Source organism: Podarcis tiliguerta (assembly GCF_965153285.1).
Source record: "Podarcis tiliguerta genome assembly, chromosome: 7".
Lineage (NCBI taxonomy): Eukaryota > Metazoa > Chordata > Lepidosauria > Squamata > Lacertidae > Podarcis > Podarcis tiliguerta.
Genome location: NC_139540.1, coordinates 28,004,923 through 28,027,085, shown reverse-complemented (window position 1 = coordinate 28,027,085; position 22,163 = coordinate 28,004,923). Strand labels below are relative to the sequence as shown.

Below are 22,163 nucleotides of genomic sequence, written 5' to 3'. Positions count from 1 at the left end.
AATGCTAAAGAGGTCATAGACAGAAAAGAAGAGAAATGGCTTGTGTTCAGCTTGCCTGGACCTCTGCTGAAGACCACATGGGTCAGCCCAGAATTCTGTCTTCTTTTTGTGTGACATATTGACCGCAATTACGTACTTTTCCATTCTATTCCCTTTCAGGGAATTATGCAGTTCTTTTATAGCTCAGAACAGAATTCTGGATGCATTCATCCAGAAGTTTGGTTATTAAGAGGTATTTCATTCTTTTGCCAATCATCGAAGCTAAGAATTTGTTCCAACAGCAAAACTACTGAAATAAGGAAGTGCCTGAGTGCACAGATAATTGCACTACCTTCAAGTGCATACTGGTTTTAAAGTTGTGACAGAACGAACTTGCCAGGACAGCACATTTTGTGATAAGACATAGCATTCTTATAGCCCTTGCATTGCTTTATTCCTACAACAATTCTGAAAGGTAGGACAAAAAAGATTATTACCCACATATTGTGGATAAGAGAAAGCTGAGGCTGAGAGGCTCATGAGTTTTTGGCAAGAGGTGAGATTTGAACTGAATCACAATTCTGTTTCTTAGCCGCCGTGCTATTCTGACTCACTTTACGACAGCACATTATAATGGAGGCAAAACCTTAGAGGGGGAAACTCACATAGTTTTGAAATAGTTGAAGACCAGTGTGTTCTATTTCAGAGGTACCACACACTCTTACATTAGCAATTCAGTGGTTTTCTGAAGGCTTTTTGCTCAACACCAGTTTACCAGTGCAGCAGTAGTTGCAACAGGTTTTTCATTATATGGGCTGGGGAAAGGGCAATCTCTTATCTCCCCGGCCAGTATTCTTTGCACTATCTCCTTGTTCTCACATATCCCTTTTGTGCTCATTCTCAACAAGCATCTCTCTCTTGCTGCCTTGGGAGCAGATAAACCAAGAGACGGCACTGAACAATTTGCCATTCGTGTTCATTTCTTGCCTACACAATGCATGCCAGTGGCTCTACAAAAGCTATTCCGCTGTGTAGTGCAGCTGCTTTCTCTCTGTCCCTTTGTCATCCTAACTGTAAAGATGGTTGACAGGAGAGGAAGATATTCTAGATAGATGGGCTTGCCTTTCAAATAGCAGGTTAGGACTGGATGATCTTCCTGTGATTTCTACTGAATGTTTTCCATCCAGATCCGGAAAACCTGCCATGGCATGCATGTAATGAGCACATTTCACATAGTAAGGATTATCACCTTACATGTACAATAGCATGTACAAAATCCAGCTTCCCCCAACCTGGTGCCCTTCCCAGTCAGTCTGGTCCAAAATCCCTGAAGGAGAGCAGGTTGGGAGAAAACTATACTAAATATACTAAACATGATAAGCTTGCTCAGTTCAGAAAAATTAAAATACAACAGCTACCTAAGAAATAGCAGAAAAAGAGCAACTGTAGCCAAATCACGTACATATTTTACATCTGTGTGTGGCTACCAGTGCCTTTACACAGACGATTGCTGTGGAAATGAAATATAAGATGCCTGCAGCATTGTCCGATTATATCAGTGTTAACATTGATTTCTAATACATGCCTATAATAGTTGTATTTCACACAATAGCTCAATAGCAATGAAGGCAAATGGGACAAACTGCATTTTATCAGCAACCTCCTACTGCAGTATTCAACTTCATAAACAGCCTGTACTCCCAGCTAAGCACAGTGACATCTCTCACACAAAAAAGCCACCTCTGCATAAATGAGGTCTAGGTTCCTTCCTCGATACAACCCTAGTATTAGCTAGGAGTCGAGAAAGATGACACAGGGAGAAGTTTTTTGGGTTGTTTAGTGCCAGCCCTACCATTAGGTAGAAGTTGGTGGCTGCCTTGGGTGGCAGAAACTGAGGGACAGGTGCTGGTGGTGCAGTGTTGATAGCAACAGAGTTATGAGTGCTTCAGCCCCTAAGCTAGCCTGCTTCTTTCAGGTGTGGTCAAGGATGCTGTGCTGTCACTGCTATTGAAGTATGAACAAATGAATTGATTTATTTTGATCACTGACCAGAATGAGTATTGAAGGAAGATTCAGTTCTCTGGTCAGTTGACTTCTTCTATGGTAGAAGGACATACAAAGGTCTTGGGCTGACTCTGGGGTTGCCACAGGTAAGGAAAGGAATGTAAGAGGGAAGAACAAGTCTGATTTATTTTCTTTTAATGGAAGTGGAGCTACTGCACACTAGCCTGGTTTTAGTTCTGCCCAAATTGTGTAAAATGTGTGTGATGACTTTACCAGACATGAGCTGGAATCCTTGCCCATGTTGATGCAACACCCAATACATTATCCTTCGGATGATGACATTGTGGGACACCTTTGTTTATGCTTAGGAGCTGACTAATTGCCCTATTTTCAGTTGAGAATGACTTCATGCCACCACCTGCTATGCCTCACTTCCAGCGTACATGAAGTGATAATGTTCCCTGAAACATATTCAACAGAACTGGAAAGAAATATATGTATAAGAATGATATTCAATTTTTAGTGCAGCTAACTTGCTATAGCTGTGGCAATCTTAACTGGATTGGTTTGAAATCTGGCACATTTATAGAGGAGCTCACCAGGCAGATCATATATGGAAATTTCCAAGTGATTAGTCCAAACAGATGACATTTTTAAAAGCTACAGTTTTTTAAATGTCTTTATTTGCGTTTTTAGTAATGCAAACTATACAATAAACCAAACATGAAAATAATACACGCTTCCCTTCAATCCCTCCCCAATGATTTTTTTTTTAAAACTAAAGGAGCACTAATACTTTCATCGTTGAATTGCTGATAAGCTCCTAATGGCTCTGCCACTTTTCTATATAATAACAACAATAGCAGTAGTAGTAGTAAAGAAGAAGAAGAAGAAGAAGAAGAAGAAGAAGAAGAAGAAGAAGAAGAAGTTGCCCCAGCAACTCTGGGCAGCTTCCAACAAAATATACATAAACACAACAACAACAAAACAGAACATTACACATTAAAAGCGTCCCAATTCAGGGCTGCCTTTAGATGTCTACGGAGTGTCTTATAATTATTTATCGCTTTGACATCTGACAGGATGGTGTTCCACAGGGCTGGCGCGACCACTGAGAAGGCTACCATGTGGCTTGTATACGTCTCAATCGTGCAACTAATGAGTTAGCTGTGGCTTGGACTGATCTGATGTCTCGCTAACAGTCCCCTCTCTAGTCCCTTCTTACTCATAATATTCCTGTTTAGGAGGATTGCAGTGTCTACACAGAAGCAAGCCCCATAGAACTCAGTGGGGCTTACTTCCGAGCAGATCGCACTGCAGAGCTACCCCGCTGGAAATCCTCCCAAATGCACGGGAGCGGGGGGTGGGGGTGGGAAGAGCTGGCCTAGATGTATTTGGGAACTGATCCAGCACGAATCCCTCCCGACGTTCCTAATCCATTGCGCATCTTACTAGGAAGTAACTCGTTGGGCTACTAGCTAGGACGACTAGCTACGTTCTCCTGCCACTGCAGCAGGAACCATGCCTCTGAATCCCAGTTCCTGGGAATCGCAGGTGGGCCGAGTGCTGCCTTGCACACGTCCAGTTTGCAGGCTTCCTACACGCGTCTAGTCGGTCACCGTAAGAACAGGATGCTGGTCCTGATCCCGCAGGCTTGTGCGGGGCTAAGCTCGGAGTAAAGCTGCTGAGGATCGGTCTCGAAATGTTTTCTAATACTTGAGCAGAGAGGGCCAGACAAGGCGACACAACCTGCGCCTTGCGCGTCTTCTCAAGTGACTGGGCCCCCGCGGGTGGCGCCGCGACGCCCTCGCTTGGGTCCCCTGGCGGCCGAGCGCGGCGCTGCAGGGTGCGCGGAGCATAAGAAGGCGCCGCGGGGCCGCCCTGGGCGCGCTTGGTCCCTGCCTCCTGGAGCGTCCGCCTCTCTGCGCCCCTGCTGCCTTGACACCAGCCAGAGCATCCCGTTAGGGAACTAGCCATGATGCACTGGGGATACGATGAGCACAACGGTGAGGGGGGAGAGCTGCTGCTGCTGGCTCTCTGGGGCAATCAGAGCAGGACGGGAGGGGGCTGTAGGGAGCCCGGGGGGAAAGGGCTGGGGTGAGGGGGGGTTCTCAACCTGTGGGTCCCCAGATATTGTTGGACTACAACTCCCATCATCCCTGACCACTGGTCATGCTGGCTAGGAATGATGGAAGTTGTAGTCCAACAACAGCTGGGGACCCACAGGTTGAGAAACACTGGCAGATGTTTGTTTTTAATTCGGGCCCTGGCGATATGCAAAGTCCGTGCAATAAGTGAGTTAGAAGCCACGGACAACTTTTTAAGTGCGGTGCGACCAGTAGTGGGATTTGTTTGCAAGTTGTAGGCAAGTGGAGGTGGGAGGGGGTGGATCTGTAGTAGGTGCTGTTAATCACAATTTGCCAAACAAATTAACGCTTTGAAATGGGGTTTAAACTAGGGATTTTTTAAGCATTGCTGCTTCTGGGAGATAACGGGGAACTTCTTAATTGATAACAAGGCTTGCAAAACTTAAAACAGCAGCTGATTTGTAGTTTTTTTGGGGGGGCCAAGGAAGGCATATATATATATATATATATATATATATATATATATATATATATAGCTAAATCAGATGCAAGGCAGTGGTGGTTTAACATGAATTGGTTTCTTTTTTCCTTTCTTGTGGTATTGCATTAATAATATTTTCTGAACTAACATTACTTTCCACAGTGTTTATTCCCTTCTATAAAGGACTCTATAACTCTGTAAAACCTCTGAAATCTGTGCTACACATGAGACCTTTTCTCTGTGGCACTCAAAAGCACATGTATTTCAACTCGATTCTTTGTGTTATGTGTGAATGTTGTTCATGTCAGAAAGCAGGAGGGAAACCAAACATGCATTCTAGCCAGTATGAATTTTACTTTCATGTTTTAGAGTGATTTAGGCAGCAGTCCTAACCCCATTACTTGGGCAGCCCTGTCGAATTCAGTAGGACTTAACTTAAACACAAACCTGTATGAAGCATTCAGAGGTGTTGAACCACCAAAGTGATTTGCTGCGATGCCATAGAGTGAAGGAGTTAAATTTTACCTTAATTAATACTGCACACTTTAAAAAAAATATTAAATGGCTAAAGATCAAAGTGAGGAATGGGGAACAAGGATTAAAGCAACAATGAAAAATAAAACAGAGCAGTTGCAGAACTCAGCTCTTTTTAATTTCACGGCACCTCTGCCTGCATTCCCCATTTCTGCTTGCAAATGCAGTCTATGGGCTTTTCTATACCCCTCGTGCCTCCTTTAATTCTCCCTCTTTCATATGGCTTTCCCCTCCAGCTACTGATGTCCCACACTTTCTCCTCCAAGAATCTTAAATCCAGAGGTTCCCTATGTAGTCAATGCAGCTCTCTATTCAGATTTTCAAAGTATATTATAGGGAATCTCTGGATTTAGAGAGGAGAAAGTGTAGAACAGCAGGAGTTGGAGAATTCTACTGAACTGATGGTTCTTTGGGATCAGGGATCATGAATAAATTATAGCATATAAAATACAGTATAAAATACAGCATCTTGTGCTAGAGAAAGGTGTGAGCCAATAATCAACCTTTACAATTAGGGTGCAGCTTACATATTTCCTTCTGCACTAAAACAACCTTGTTTTGTGATGTATCCCTTAATTCTTCCAAGCTGAATACATCTTTGCATTCCCTAAATTTCTGGGGGCTCAGTTAATGGAGCTGGGGGAGATCTCTGACTTTTGATACTTGTTCTACCTTACGGAATAAACATAATCTAACTAATGATGCCACTTTAAAACCAGCACTTCTTAGTTCATATGTACCTGGCAAGGCAACTTAGTAAATGGAATGGTTCAGCATTACCTTCTGCAATCCTGTACTCACTACTCACCTTGGTAGTAAATCCCATTGAACTCAATGGGATTCGCTTCTGATTGTACTGGATGTATAGGATTGTATTGTTAAAAGCCCTCTATGCTGTATTGGGTTGCAGTTGCCTAATCTTGATGCAACAGAAGGATGGATGAGGTCTGTTTAGCAAGACACATATTGAAGATACAACGGCACAGCTTTGTGTTCTGCTGCATATGGTGGCGCACCAAATGATTTATTGAATGTCTTCTTAATAATATATGATACTTTAGCAAGGTACCTCCTCTGCAAACTAAATAGATGACTGGCAAACATCATGAGCAGTGTTAGTGACATGCAGGGCTTTAGTGTGAATAAAAATGTTGAATGGATGCCCCATGTGTTTTCTCTTTCATGGGGGGCTTTGCATACAAAATGTGTGGAATGTTCTAGTTGCGCATTGGAACCCCCGGTTTCAAGAATCTGTGTGAGCGCACTGGAGATCTGGGGAACCTTGGCTGATGTGGTACTACTACAAACTGTGCTGTGTGTTGAAAACACAGAAGAGTTCTGAACTGGAAATACCATATCATTTCCTTACAACTATAATAGTCTTCAATAGCTTTGGGTTTTTTTAAATATATATTCTACTCCACATCTATGGTTAACAGGTGATAAAATGTTCATTACTACAGAGAGGTGTGGCACGGTAACAGAGATGAGTAGCTTTCAAACTTTCTTTAAATTACAAAGGTAAAGGACCCCTGGACGGTTAAGGCGACTATGGGGTTGTGGCGTTCATCTCACTTTCGGGCTGATGGAGCCAGCATTTGTTCACAGACAGCTTTCCAGGTCATGTCGCCAGCATGACTAAACCGCTTCTGTCGTAACGGAACACCTGACAGAAAGCAGAGCGCACGGAAACGCTGTTTACTTTCCTGCCGCAGCGGTACTTATTTATCTGCTTGCAGTGGCGTGCTTTCAAACTGCTAGGTTGGCAGGAGCTGGAACAGAGCAATGGGAGCTCACCCCATCGCAGGGATTCGAACTGCCGACCTTCTGATCGGCAAGCCCAAGAGTCTCAGTGGTTTAGACCACAGCATCACCAAATGACCTGGGTAGTGTAATCCATACACTGCTTATGAATTCCTGCTATATGCACACAGTAGGACTCAACTTCTGAACAAAGCATGCACAGGATTGAACTCGAAATCAGATGGCATGAAATTAATACTTCCTTGTTTTCCATGAACAAAAGCCAATTTACAAGTCCTTGTGCAGGCTTAATTAACTTACAAGTTGCACAGTTGAAAAGTTGATTAAAATTTACAGTGGTAGGAATGTGGTGCTTTTGGTGCTATATGCTAAAGTGATTCTATAAGCTGAAAAATCTTTCAAGTAATTGTGTAGCCGACCCATTTTGGGGCTATAATTTGACTTACCACATATGGTAAGAAACACAGTTTGAAAGCCTGCGGGACAGATAATCTTGGTGAGGCAGAAACATGTCTGACGTTGAACAAACTGTGCATCCCAGATAACACTAGGTGTGATGGTGTTTTCCGAGAATTAGAGGCCCAGAGTGGGTCAAGATGTTATCTTGTCGGATTCAGTAGGTTGCCTTCAGTAAGTAAGCCAGCCTCAACCCTCTGCCTGCAATCTTGGGCTAAAAATACTTGCCTACCTTACAAAGCTGTTGTAAGGATTTCTGCGTTAATGTAGATAAAGGACAATGGACAACTGAAATGTGCTATGCAAATATTCAGTACTATTATTCGTACTGCTAAAATGAAGTGAAAACAATTTTTGGGGGTTAACTTTCATGCTCCCCCCCAACAGTATTGGGAGGGGAGGAACACTTTGGTGCTAGAGACCCACAGCTAGGATTAAAGCAAAGATTCCTGGAAATCTGAATCAATATTGGCGTTTTTTATTTGCACACTGGTAGATCACTTGGAAACTGATGGGCAGATCTCCAGAAGGCTGCTTACAATCTTCACAAACATTCTAAGGAACTGGAAGCCACCGGTAGGATAGCAGAGGAGGTGTATACCCTAAGTTTCACTAAAAGCATTCTTGACAGTATTAAGGATGTGAGGCTACACTGGAGCTATTCCTCCCCTTGTGAAGAATTCTTGAATAAAAGGAAGCTGATAACTAGAACTGATTCTCCTACCATCCCTGCTGGCATTTTGTTGTTGTTGTTCTTTAGAATGTTACATTATGCATTAACATGCAAAATTGGACAAATCTCCAGGGCTGCTCACCAAAGCACCTAAAAATGTACTAGTATCTGATGGTGTATCTGTGGTTTAACCATTATTTCCCTTCCCCCAAGGAATTGGGAGAACTGCAGTTTTATGAACTGGGTAGGGTTGTTTAATACAGAGCGGTCTAACCCCTTCACCAGTTTCCAAGATTCTTAGAACTTCTTTTTCTTTTTTTTCTTTCAAAGGCTGGCACCTCCTAATAAACTGAACTCTAGCCTAGGAAATTGGTTTTCAGCCCTGTCATTTAAACTATGCATGTATTATGTGAGTTAACGCCACCAAACGGCTGGGGGCCTGGTCAACTGTGGCTATGTAACAATGGCAGAGATCTGAGATAGTAGCTGAATTGATTGTACCACTTCAGAGGTACCATAGAATTGTAGAGTTGGAAGGAACCATGAGGATCATCTAGTTCAATCCCCCTGCGATGCAGGAATATGCAGCTGTCCCATATAGAAATGGAACCGGAATGAAACATTTTAGATGTGTCAGTTGCACATTAATCAGCTCGTGGGGAAATGTTCTCTGAATCTATTGCATGTGTGTCAATTTCAGGTGCCTGCTGCATTCCTAATGACCAGAATGCCTGGAAGTAGGCAGAAAATGACCCACCCGAGGGTTCTAACCCGCATCCTTGGGTATTTAATTCATATTAGAATTAAGACCTATTTATGTAGAGAGAGCTGCCTTATAGCTCTCACCAAAGACAACTGGGCGGTGTACTTTCCATCCCTTTAGATCCACCCATTTTTTAATTATCTGAATAATATTTTTTAAGAAAAAAATAAGAAAATCCAGGTAGGTTCTTGTGATTACTTTCTCACGACAATTCCTTTGTTTCTCTGGCTGCCTGGAATGCATTTTAATGAACACCTTTTTCTACTGCAATACATTCTAGGGCCTTCTCGCTGGAAGGAACTTTTCCCTCTCGCGACTGGAGACCGTCAATCTCCCATTGATATCCAAACTGAGACGACCAAATATGACCCCACTCTGCGTCCTCTCTACCCTAACTATGACCCTTCCTCCGCTAAAGTTATACTCAACAATGGACACTCAACCAGTGTGGAATTCGATGACACTGAAAATAAATCAGGTTTGTTTTTGTGGTAGATTTCATTCTGCTTTCGTTTTAGGGCGGTTCGCAGTATTTCCTGAGGTGAAATAACATTACGTCGTCTGGTTTGCATGGCACTTTAAACTATGATTTGCTGTGAATGGGCAAAAGACCACATTTTGCTTCTCCCTTCCGTGCTCTGGGGATGAAACTAACCAGAGACTGGTTTGGCATCACATAAAATCAGCACTCATTGTTTGTTTGAGGAAATGTTGCAATTGATAGGCCTGGTTTGCAAGTCTGATAAACCACCAGAGGTAAACCAACATAACACAAAGCAAGCTTTCTGATTTGTTTCTGCTTACCAAGGACAGACAGGACTTCAGGAGGAGCAAAACACTTGTGATGCGAGCCTCATGTACCAGCACACTGCTCATTTCACCAGAAACCATAGTTTATTTTAACTATGGTTTAAAGTGACTTGCGAGCTAGGCCTGCCATTTAAGATTATCTTAGAATTCTCATAACATCCACAATTGCATCTATCTGAATTTACCAGAGTTCAAACGCCCTAGCCTCATCCTGTCTGAAGATATTTCAGTCTTATACACAGCAAGTGAGCTGAACAGTTCCCCCCCCAACGAACCCTGTTTAAATGGGTAAAATTCCTCTTCCAAACACAGCTTTCATTTAGTCTGCAGCATAGTTGGAGCCTTTGTTTCTGATCGTAGGTCTGATTTCATGTGAGCAGTTCAGATTTCTCGTTTCCATTTTTGCCTGTAGTCAGCGAGCAAGTTATGTCCCGGCCCTAAACTCATTCTCCCAAAATCAGAAGATTAAGGGACAGGGGGATTGAAGCAGCAAGTCAAGTGGTTACCTGCTAATTTCAGATGTTATTATGTTCAGTAGTGGAAGATCTTAATATTAAAAAAAATAATTCATAGCAGATGGGCAAACTTATTTATACAAAAAATTATTTTGCTAGTATTAGAGGAGAAAACAGAGATACACACCTGTGCCGAAATTCTAAGAACTGCCTTGCTGAATTCGACCCAAAGATCCATGTAGTCCAGCAATTTCTAGGAGAAACAGGGGAAACTGTAGCCTTGTGCTATGTCCAGTAGTGCTGGAAGAGGACAAGCTAACCAGTTCTTCCAGCAACATGTTTCAGATTTAAATTGCTCCCTGCCTTTGTATGTTGCCTGCATTTTCTATGGTGGAGATGGAGATTTAGATCCAGAGAATTGGGGTGGGGTGGGGGTTAAAGCCCTACTCCAGTGCTGTGACTCTGGTCAAAATCAGAGTTTCCCTGCAACTACTTTAAAATTGGGATAGCCAGTCGCACTTCTTTCACATCCTGTTTGTTTTGGCCCCTTTGGCAATGACAAGGAAATGTCATGTTTCCCTTCGGTTCCCAGTATTCTAACAATGCTATCCTTCATTTTTATATTTCTAGTGCTGAGTGGGGGTCCACTCATTGGAAACTATAGGCTGCGGCAAGTTCACTTCCATTGGGGGCCCAGTGATGATATTGGCTCTGAGCATGCAGTGGATGGGACAAAATTTGCGGCAGAGGTAAAAGACTCCACTGAACTATATGAATAGTTGTGATGTACTGACTGCATCTTTACAGCCATTCTTTGATAAGCAGGCCTGTTTTAATATGTCAAAGTGATTTCTGCAATGGAAAGACCATTCATTTACAGTTGTAAATCTCATTATGCTTCACCAGGACTGCTCTCTCTCCCCCCCCCCAACTCCCCCAAAATCTTCCTCTTATCATTTCTGGAAAAGGCATCCAGCTGTATTACCAATCTGCCTTTCATTTGTATACTGTGCAGAAAAGTTTCTATAAATTATGCTGACTAATGGGGGCTGCTTCACTCGTTACACAGCATATATAATTTCATTGTTTGCCATATATTGGTGGACACCAATATTTGAAGGAAGACACATCTCAGTAAGCACACATGGACCTCCATGGAGGAGCTGCACTATGCTTTGGCTTCCTAGCGCATGTCTGCAGTATGCCTGGATGCTCATTTCCCTTTCAAGTGTTGCAGTATCCATTGCATGTACATGTGCTAAACAAGGAGGACGTACCTGCTGTATAAAGTGTGGCAGTCCTCAGAGAGTTGGCCGTCCTGTATGTTTATTGCTGAAGGCCACAGAACAGAAAAACACAAATGTTTACATTTTGCCATTGCTTCTGTGGGAATTCATTTATTCTAAAACATTAGTTGAATTCTTGTAAACAAGCTGAGAAAATATTAGCATTCCAATAAACAGGAAATGTCCTAAAGCAACATGGGCATGATTGAATCCATTGTGGTTATAGCACTTGTGTGCAGAAAACACTAAGTATCAAGGTATCGTGTGCTCTGATGCACGCACTGTAATTTAGATGCGTTGGCCGCTCTATTCAAAAGAATATACACTTGTATCTACTGCCTTCATTGAAATAAACAAGGAATTACTTCCAAGTGAAGGAACTTCAGGTGCACATTGAAACTTTTGATACATCAAGGTTTCCCTGCACCAGGGTATTCAATATTTTTGCTACCTCTGACATTTAGTTGTTTCAGTGTTTGAAATGGAACTTGTCATGCAAAAGCCATTATTCGTAACTTAACACTTTGGAATATTGATTCCCCCACCTTAAAAAAGTGTAAATGGGCTTCTGTTTAACTAACATTAAGATGCAAACTTTTAAGAGTCCAGTTATCTATTTATTTTTAATGGAATGGTAACCTGAAATGGGAGTACTTTAATGCAAGTGCTGAAGACAGAGAGAAGCAATGTCCTTAGTGAAGTAGAGAAAAGTGGGGAAATACGTTGAGTGGCTAAAATCAGTGGGGGAAATAAATTTGGGGTGGGGGGTGGGAAATGACATTTGCAGTGTTTAAAGACTTATGTTTTCCACAGGAACCAGGTGATTTGGAATATAAAGAATTAATAAGAGGTGCTTAGAAAACAGTATGTTCCAAAACAAACATATAGCTGGAAAACAAAACAAAAATAAGTTCCATCTAAGAAACCAAATGGAAAGAGGCAATATCTAGGAATCTTTAGTCAGTCTAAAAAGGTTTCCCACTGCTGGTTATAAACATCTTCAAGAAACAATAGAGAAACCCTTCTGGCTTTGGAAAAAAAGGACCCTAGAATTGAGACAGAACCAGGCATAACTATACAGGTGGAGAGTCTTCCGAAGGATCAGTGGCTAGGTGGCAGATTGCAGTGCTTAGTTCCATGAAGAAGAAGAAAAAGGCTCTTTAATGCAAGAATGCACCTCTGCCAAACTGGCACATGCAAGAAGAAAGAGCTGCTCTGCGGTCAAAGAAGACGACACAACTTCCCCTGGCAGATGAGCTCAACAGGATAATGGATTCAAGGTCCCACTTAGCTGGGATGGCCTGTCCACTGGATCCAGGTTTCTCCAGCGGGCTGCCGTACGGGAGTGCCAATGATGTTGATGATGGTGGTGATTCACACAAGAAACAGGCCTTAAAAGATTTCTCCAACAAGCTGTGGTGCAGAAGCGGTGGTAAGACAAGATACATACATCCTTTAAAAGAGAAGTCACAAGCCATTGGGAATGGGCCTCCCCCACAGTGTTTCAGATTTTACTTGTGTCCTTTCTCGTTTGTTGTTTTCCATTACAATAAAAGCCATTCCGATCGAAAGCATTTGTTTCCTCTTTGTAACATGCATAATTTTTTTAAAAAGTTGTGCCGTCCAGCTTTTTAAAAGTGAACCTAAAAGTGCGAGTGCTTTGAGACACCTTTACGTTCCAGAATACGGAATGATTTAATGAACCGAGCAGTCAGAATTCATATATTTTACTCATTTGCACTTCCGTAGCAGCCAAGGACCTTGTGTAAGCCCTCAAATCCAGCGTGTATATCTGAGGATTCCTGTCGAGGGGAAAATGAGGGTGGGGAACATGGCCTAGTGGGCAGGGCTGGCATGTGAACAGGCCAGAGACTGTTTCATTGCTTTTTTTTAATGGCCAAGACTAGGACTGGCTAGAACGGATCTTCAGAGCTTTGGACCAAGAAGCATGGAGCTTCCAAAGGACTTCATACCTCAAGATGGCTTGTAAAAACAAAAAAGTTTTAAACTAGTCCCAAATACTCCTCGTGAGATATTATGGAAAGATGTCTGGCTTCAGTAAAGTGATGATTGATGGTAGTACATGTCTTGCTTTCTAGCTCCACGTGGTCCATTGGAACGCAGACAAATATGCCAGTTTTGTGGAGGCTGCTGGCCAGGCAGATGGATTAGCAGTCATGGCTGTTTTCTTACAGGTGAGAGGTTTCGAATAGGGGGATTTAATGTATATAATAATAATAATAATATATCATTTATGCCCTGCCCTGGCTGGGTTTCCCCAGCCAGTCTGGGCAGCGCCCAACAGAATATTAAAAACACGATAAAACATCAGACATTAAAAACTTCGCTAAACAGGGCTGCCTTCAGATGTCCTCTAAAAGTCAGATAGTTGTTTATTTCTTTGATATCTAATGGGAGGGTGTTCCACAGGATGGGCGCCACTACTGAGATGGCCCTCTGCCTGATTCCCTGTGACTTTGCTTCTCACAGTGAGGGAACAGCCAGAAGGCCCTTGGCGCTGGACCTCAGTGTCCGGGTAGAATGATGGGGGTGGAGATGTTCCTTCAGGTATACTGGACCGAGGCCGTTTAGGGCTTTAAAGTAAGGTTACCAGGTGTCCCCGTTTCCTGGGGACAGTCCCCGGATTTACAAATCAGCCCCCTCAAAAAATCCATCCATTCTGACTGAAGTTGAAAAGTGTCCCCATATTCACTGAAAAAATATCTGGTAACCTTACTTTAAAGGTCAGCATCAACACTTTGAATTGTGCTCAGAAACATTAAAGTTAAATGTAAAGGGAAGCTATGAGCCAGACTACATGCAATGCTAAATGCATCACTTGATGTTGCTTTAGTGTTTCAAAAATACAGAAATAAACATAAGGGGTGGGGGGAGAGACGGATGAAAACACCAGGATTAGAACTGTAGAGAAGAGGGATAACTCCTCTTGCTGCTCAGCCCCAACAAATAATCCCCTCCCTTGAAGCTGATGTTTGGCACGGAGTGAAGTTCCTTTTTGCATCAGTAGAAGTTTGCTTCTCACAACTAACAGCATAATTGGTTGGGGGAGGGGGCGTTTTAGGTGTGTGGCACAAAAAGAAAGAATTAACGCTTCTCCCTGCAGTCCTGACCCTGACCCACCAGCAACTGCTATTTAAAGTTTTTTTCCAAAGGTTCACAGAACTTCAACTTTTAGTATTATTCAATGATTAAAAAAACCAACACCTGACACATGTTCCAAGAAGGACTAACCAATATTTTGGAATTGTTTCCATATTTAATTGTTCATGTTTCTGGGCTTTTTTAAAAAGGCGTTTTTTTAAATATAGTTTTTAAACCTTCTACACTGCTTTGAGCATTTTGACGAGAAAGCAGTTCATAAATTTAAAGAATCAACAAAATGAAAAATTACAAATCTGTCAGCTTCCCTAAGCAAGGCAAATAAGTTGATCTTTGTATTTACAGGTGGGTGAATGCAATTCGCAGCTGAAGAAAATCACAGACCATTTGGACGCCATCAAAATTAAGGTAAGGTAATTCTAAATTTGGGCTTATATCCAATGCAGTACTAAGTACCGTATTTTTTGCTCTATAAGACTAACTTTTTCCCTCCTAAAAAGTAAGGGGAAATGTGTGTGCATCTTATGGAGCAAATGCAGACTGTGCAGCTATCACAGAAGCCAGAACAGCAAGAGGAATTGCTGCTTTCACTGCGCAGTGATCCCTCTTGCCGTTCTGGCTTCTGAGATTCAGAATATTTTTTTTCTTGTTTTCCTCCTCCAAAAACTAGGTGCGTCTTGTGGTCTGGTGCTTCTTATAGAGCGAAAAATACGGTAACTATCTCTGAAGGGACAAGGATTTCCACTTATGCAACTGGACTTCCAAACCCCACTTCTCCTTCCCCTGCATGCCCCCATAACTGTTTTTGTTGGGGGGGGGGGTTCCCTGAGCCCCCTAGAGGAGAGTTGCAGGGCATGCACAGAGTGGGGAGAAGCGGGAAGTCCCATTGCACAACAGGAAATCCTTATGTTGATGGAGCAAGACAGGTGAATACTGCTCTCGGTGTTTTCCACAGCCCACAACGTTCTTCAATGTATTTATTTATTTATTTAACAATATTTATGTACTGCTTGATTGTAATAAAACCTCAAAGCAGTTTATTTTTTGGGGGGGGGGGGGACAACAACAACGACAATAAAATTACCAGTTAAAAACAGCTATTTGAAACATAAAATAATAAAATGAAGAATAAGCCAACCATCAGATTAAAACATATGTCAGCATTCAACATAGCTATAGGAACACTCAGGTGCTCATGGAGCCTCTGCTGGCTATATCCAATTCCTTATTCCTTGAGAAAAGAGGCAGACCCACGCTCCTTCCCCTGCTGAAAGAACAGGACACACATGCAGAAAACCTGCCATGTTTAGCTGTTCAAGCATATTCTGCATGTTGCGTTATTACGAACGTTTAACATGAATCTCTTGACTCATAGAATTATAGAACTTTAAAGTTGAAAGGGACGCTCGCTTAAGGTGGAATCTACACACATATAAAAACCGTTCTGAAAATGCTTTTTCTTAAAGCGTTTTTAAAAAGACATCGAATTTTCCATAAGGCTCACCATCGCCATCTAGTGTCACATTGTATATTTCACTTAAAACACACTTAAAACATTTTATTTGCAGCTGTGTAGATGAGTCCATGGGACGCAGGTGGCGCTGTGGGTTAAACCACAGAGCCTAGGACTTGCTGATCAGAAGGTCGGCAGTTCGAATCCCTGAAACGGGGTGAGCTCCTGTTGCTCGGTCCCAGCTCCTGCCAACCTAGCAGTTCGAAAGCACGTCAAAGTGCAAGTAGATAAATAGGTACCGCTCCAGCAGGAAGGTAAACAGCGTTTCCGTGTGCTGCTCTGGTTCGCCAGAAGCAGCGTAGTCATGCTGGCCACATGACCTGGAAGCTGTGCGCCGGCTCCCTTGGCCAATAAAGCGAGATGAGCCCCGCAACCCCAGAGTCGGTCACGACTGGACCTAATGGTCAGGGGTCCCTTTACCTTTACCTTTTACTAAATGAGTCCATAGTTGAACCCTCTGCTCAATGCCTGACAGGTGGCCCTCCAGCTTCTCTGCAAATGCCTCCAGCAAAAGTGAGCCCCTCACCTCCCAAGGCAGTCTGTTCTGCTGACAAATAGTTCTTACCTTTAGAAAGCATTGCCTAAAGGTTCCCCCCCTTTCCCCAGAAACTGTTCTTCTTTATGGTGCCGCAAGACACCAAGTTATTTGTCCTGCTGCAGACTAGCGCAGCTCCCTGTTCAAAAAGCAATAAGCTAGATAGGAAATGGCGCATGACGTTTTTTGCTCACTTCTTTCTCTCCTCAGGGTAAACAGCACAGGTTCACCAACTTTGATCCTTCCTGCCTGCTGCCCCATTCACTGGACTACTGGACTTACCTTGGCTCCCTCACTTCTCCTCCTCTTCTTGAAAGTGTCATCTGGATCATTCTCAGGGAGCCTATAAGCGTTTGCTCAGAGCAGGTGCAGTTTAATACCTCTGCCTTGTAGAATAACATCTTCCAAGTTTAAAACCAGGCCTATGGCACCCACAAGAATATTTACAATCAACTATACAGGTGTACCTTGATTTTTGAATGGCTTAGTTCTTGAACGTTTTGGCTCCCGCACACCGCAAACCCAGAAATGACTGTTCCTGTTTGCGAACTATTTTTGGAAGCTGAACATCTGACGGGGCTTCAGATTGGCTGCAGGAGCTTCCTGCAACCAATCAGAAGCCACGCTTTGGTTTTGGAACGGACTTCCGGTACGGATTCCGTTCGACTTCCAAGGTACGACTGTATCTTGATCTTAGGTGAACATATCTGCCGCCAGCTTTAAAAGTCCAGAAAGTTCAAGGCTGTAGGCCTAAGCATAGTTATTAGAAATAAATCTCACCCAGCCCATCTTTTCCACATGGCTGGCAGAAATTGTGAGGATTAGTTAAAATGTATACGAGATTTGTGGGGACGCGGGTGGCGCTGTGGGTTAAAGCCTCAGTGCCTAGGGCTTGCCGATCGAAAGGTCGGCGGTTCGAATCCCCGCGGCGGGGTGCGCTCCCGCTGTTCGGTCCCAGCGTCTGCCAACCTAGCAGTTCGAAAGCACTCTCGGGTGCAAGTAGATAAATAGGGACCGCTTACTAGCGGGAAGGTAAACGGTGTTTCCGTGTGCGGCTCTGGCTTGCCAGAGCAGCGATGTCACGCTGGCCACGTGACCCGGAAGTGTCTCCGGACAGCACTGGCCCTTGGCCTCTTTGAGTGAGATGGGCGCACAACCCTAGAGTCTGTCAAGACTGGCCCGTACGGGCAGGGGTACCTTTACCTTATACGAGATTTGTACAAGTTCAGAGTGATTTAATGAATTTATTAATATTTCTTATAACCCACTTTCCTTCAGAGAATCCAAGGCAGCATAATGTATCCAGAACAAAGAGTCCTGCTGCATCAAGCCAAAGGCCCATTTAGCTCAGAATTCTGTTCCCACAGTGGCCAACCAGATGTCTGTGGGAAGTCTGCAAGTTTGTGTCTGTGAATGGATTTAGGCAGCATATACTTTTCCAACATTTATATAGTGTTGTAGGAGGAGGATGTGTGTGGAGCCTTCCTGGGTGGATCTGCACACAGGGGGGAAAAAAAGCTATAAATAAGTCAGAAATTAAATTGGTATAACAAAAGAAATAAAAGGCTGTGAAAATTGCTTAGGATTTTCTGTCTCTCTAACGCCATCTGGTGTTGCATGTTTATAACACATTCAAAACGCTGTTTCTTGACTAATGTAGCTGAGTCCCCTTGCTGTAATGAGGTCTGAACTTCTTGGCAGAATTGCCACACCTACAGTAGGTTCTCTATTCAGTTCATTTAAGGCAGTGATGGCCAAACTTGGCCCTCCAGCTGTTTTGGGACTACAATTCCCATCATCCCTGACCACTGGTCCTGTTGGCTAGGGATGATGGGAGTTGTAGTCCCAAAACAGCTGAAGGGCCAAGTTTGGCCACCACTGATTTAAGGGCTATCTGAACAGGCAAAGATAGATAACACGCACACAAAGCTATTTTCCTAATGAAGATAATAAACAATCTCAAATGCAAAGGGGCTCTGTAATCTCCCAATCACTGACGCACACAGAAGGTTTCGGATTGGGACAATGCTTTGGGGTGGGGGTACCTAAATGATGCGTGTAATTGAACTTTGGGCTGAGTTTGGGCATCTGAATCACTTCCGTGCTGAATCTTGTGCCATTTTCATCCACAGCTAGCCAAATTTCGCAACCTCCTCTGCACTGGTGAGGGAGAAGCTGCCTTCTGCATGCTGAGAAACTTCAGACCGCCACAGCCTTTAAGGGGCCGGGAAGTGAGAAGAAACTGAAGGGGAGAAAAAGCAATGATAATTCATAGCAATGGCTGATACTATTTAGCAAGCAGAACATAATAGGTTATGTTAAGTTTTAATGATATTTTTTTAAAGGATACCTTCTAATTAGGTCCCAATTTCAGTAAATAGAAAGCATTTTTAAGTCCTAGGTATTCTGAGGGAGAGGTATAAGCCCATGCTTATGTTTCTCAAGTGAAATAGGCAGACCTTAAAATGCTTCAGATTTCCTGGATTGTTCCCCTAATTTTTAGCATGCAATCCATAAATACGCTAAGGTATTATAATTAATAGATACTGTTTTGTTGCTATGATAGACAGGCACTCACGACTCAATAAAAAGAATAGGATTTATGTTGTAGTAAATAAGATTGGGTATTGTATTGTGGTTGATTAAGATAGTTAGTTATAGCAAAATAAGAGTTTTTCAGATCTGTAGCAGTTGAGCCAGTCCTGTGTTTTGCTAGGTATGGTGATGCTCTCTTATCTAGGTTGGACAGATATCAGTTGGGGATGTTGGTTGTGGGGTGGCCTATCTAAGGCAGAGGGTTAGACCAGATGATCCATTTGGATCCGTTTCAACTTGCCCTGGGTTTACCACTAGCATTTCTGCATGAAAACACTGGGTGTCCTTTAGCAAAAATCTTAGTGGTTAAACCACAGAGGTTCAAACCCACTTAAATGCCTAGTATAGATGTGCTGGGATCTGATCAAAGAGAACCTGAGATTCCTGCCATCGCTCCAAGCATTCTCCACAGGCCCCCTTTTCCTGCCCCCTACAAACTGGAAGGGGGAAAATGGGCCACGTTATTTCCTAACTTCCTTGCCAGAGGCCATATCTAGAGAATAAGTGTGACTTAGCTGTGGCTTAGATAGTGACTTAGGAATCTTCACTTACCTCAAAAATTGCCAATTCCTTAGAATTCTTGTAGCTCTGCTTCAATACCTTAAGCCTTAAAAAAGGAATTGAGGCCTTTTGAGCAAAGCACCTTTAAGGAGCAGAAGCCTCTGGTGGCCGAAATGTGGAGCTACTACAAGGAGAAGTGTGGTAGCTGCTGCCCCACATCTGCGTGGTCACTAATTATTGGGGGTAAAGTGTGACGAGACAATCATATCAGCATTTTCCCACTCCATGAAACACAGAGCCACTGAAGTGTCAGGGGAAGAGCTGTGGCAATGCTAACATAGCGATGTCACCAGCGGCATTTTTCCAATTTACCTTTACTAGTAGAGACATGAGTTCATAGAACGTGTGTGTGTGTGTGTGTGTGTGTGTGTGTGTGTGTGTGTGATTGCACGTTCATGTCTGTATGTCAGGATGTTAATGATGCTTTGCCTATGGTATATTTACATATATATATATATATATATTCAGTCCAGAGTTGTACCTAATATTTTCATGTTGTCTGAATGGCTGCATGGAAGATTCTAAAGTTGTTTGCGTTGTGACAGGAAAACAGTGAAGCTAAATTGACTGATTGCATGAAATGGTGGGGGGGTGTTCTCATAATTTATTAGCAATAAATTGAGTTTATTCTGCAACTTTATATTTGTGAAATAAATAAAAGCAAGTGAGCCAAATGTTTTCATGATTTGTTTGTTTCTTTTTACTCTGCACACATGAATAGATCAACATGTTGCTCTAGGTTCAGTTGCCTGTTAGAATCATTTTTTTTTAATTGCACTGTAAATGGAAACAAGTTGGGATTGAGGCCAGGTGCCCGGAGCTTACACTAAGGTCCTAGGGCACATTTCCTTGGATGTAAGTTCCACTTGATGGCAATGGGATTCTGCTACACCAGAAATAATTTGTGACTCAAGTTTTTGCAGTACACGCCTATGGATGGCAAGTCAGCTCCCTTGATTTCAGTGGGGCTTGCTTCCAAGTGAGTGGCATTGTACACTTCACTGTGGTAACTCAAAATAAGCTGGATGCCAAGACTCAGGTCACAGCCCTGTGCAAACTGACTTAGGAGCAAGCCAAACTGAACTCAGTGTGGATTTCTTCTGCATAGGTGTGCATGAGATTGTGTGCCCACTGCCAACAAACCAGATTGGCCCAGGCTAACCAATACATTTACAAATCATGAAGTTGGATCATTTTAGCAATACTGATCTGTTGTTACCGACAGATACACTGATGCAAATGTTTAATGTTGGGTTATCATCATCATCATTAAATTTGTATACTGCCGTCCATCCGTAGGTCTCAGGGCAGCTCAAAATATAAAAATACATCGGTTGTCTTAGCTGCTGAGGCATATTGCCGCTCAAGAATACTGCGTTTGTGCAGTTCAAGAAATCTGTGGCTACACCCTACTGCTTTTATCCCTCCATTTCCCCAAGTAGTGAGACATCCTGGAGCAGTGCTTAACTGGGTTTGGTTTCTGTTGAAGGAGAGGCCACTGGACTCTTACAGCATTTTGGTTTATTTCCAAATATATAGGTTGAACATACAATAGGTGGAGGCAAACAGCATAGCATGCTTGCAGGCAGCAGATTCACAGCCCCTCATCAGATCCCCAGAGAGGCAGCAAACACCCCAAGCTGTTTCCAGAGCTCAAAACTCACTCTTCGCCACTTTCTCTGTCTATCTCAAACTGATTTCTTCCTTTACACATCCACCAGCACACTCCAGGAAAAAGAGAACAAATCACCTCTTAAATGTAAACCACAAAGACTACATTTTGGGTCAAAAGGAGCCAGCATCAGATCCCTGAACCTTGTACCTACAAGGAAGGTTGCTTTTTCTGCGTTCAGCAGAAATGATGGGTTAATCCAACTATATAAAAAATAGCTATATAAAATAGCTATACAAAAAATAACACAAATGCACTAATCTTCCATACAACAGGGCTCAACAAAGACTTCGCTAATTAATTGGACAAAAGTCAACATATTTTGAAGCAAGTAAACAGCTCCTTCCAATCAGTAGGTGTCACTACAAGCAAAGTAATACTCAACATGTAGATTATCATTACTTGATGGGTTATCATTACTTGAAGCCGTTAAGTTAGCTTTAAGATGATTAGTGAGCTGAGCCATTCAAAAGGCAATGAAATATACATGGACAATTAAAATCAAGAAAAGCACTTGACTCCTTTGAAGAGATAATCACAAACCTTTTTTCATGCAAAGGCTGGAGAATTCATGGGACTTATGAGTATAGTACAAGATAGTAAAGGTAAAGGGACCCCTGATGGTTAGGTCCAGTCGCAGACGACTCTGGGGTTGCGGTGCTCATCTCGTTTTACTGGCCGAGGGAGCCAGCGTACAGCTTCCAGGTCATGTGGCCAGCATGACTAAGCCGCTTCTGGCAAACCAGAGCAACGCACAGAAACGCCGCTTACCTTCCCACTGGAGCAGTACCTATTTATCTACTTGCACTTTGACGTGCTTTTCAACTGCTAGGTTGGCAGGAGCAGGGACAGAGCAACGGAAGCTCACCCCGTCG

The 22,163-nt window shown here is 42.9% G+C and overlaps 1 protein-coding gene across 2 annotated transcripts; it reads left to right on the top strand.

Moving 5' to 3' along the window:
* The first annotated feature begins 3,761 nt into the window (after positions 1–3,761).
* LOC310682479 (carbonic anhydrase 13-like) lies at positions 3,762–20,290 on the top strand. Of its 2 annotated transcripts, XR_014513906.1 has the most exons (8): positions 3,838–3,989; positions 9,022–9,219; positions 10,637–10,755; positions 13,392–13,487; positions 14,758–14,820; positions 16,671–17,305; positions 17,674–17,748; positions 18,328–20,290. XR_014513906.1 is itself a non-coding variant. In XM_083451417.1 (7 exons), exons 1-7 carry the CDS (start codon positions 3,959–3,961, stop codon positions 18,704–18,706), a joined length of 777 nt encoding a protein of 258 aa, XP_083307543.1. In that variant the 5' UTR covers positions 3,762–3,958; the 3' UTR covers positions 18,707–20,290. The 2 variants fall into 2 exon arrangements, 1 of the variants encoding a protein (XP_083307543.1); XM_083451417.1 differs by lacking the exon at positions 17,674–17,748 and having other exon boundaries at positions 3,762–3,989; positions 16,671–16,826; positions 18,593–20,290.
* Positions 20,291–22,163: the final 1,873 nt, after the last annotated feature.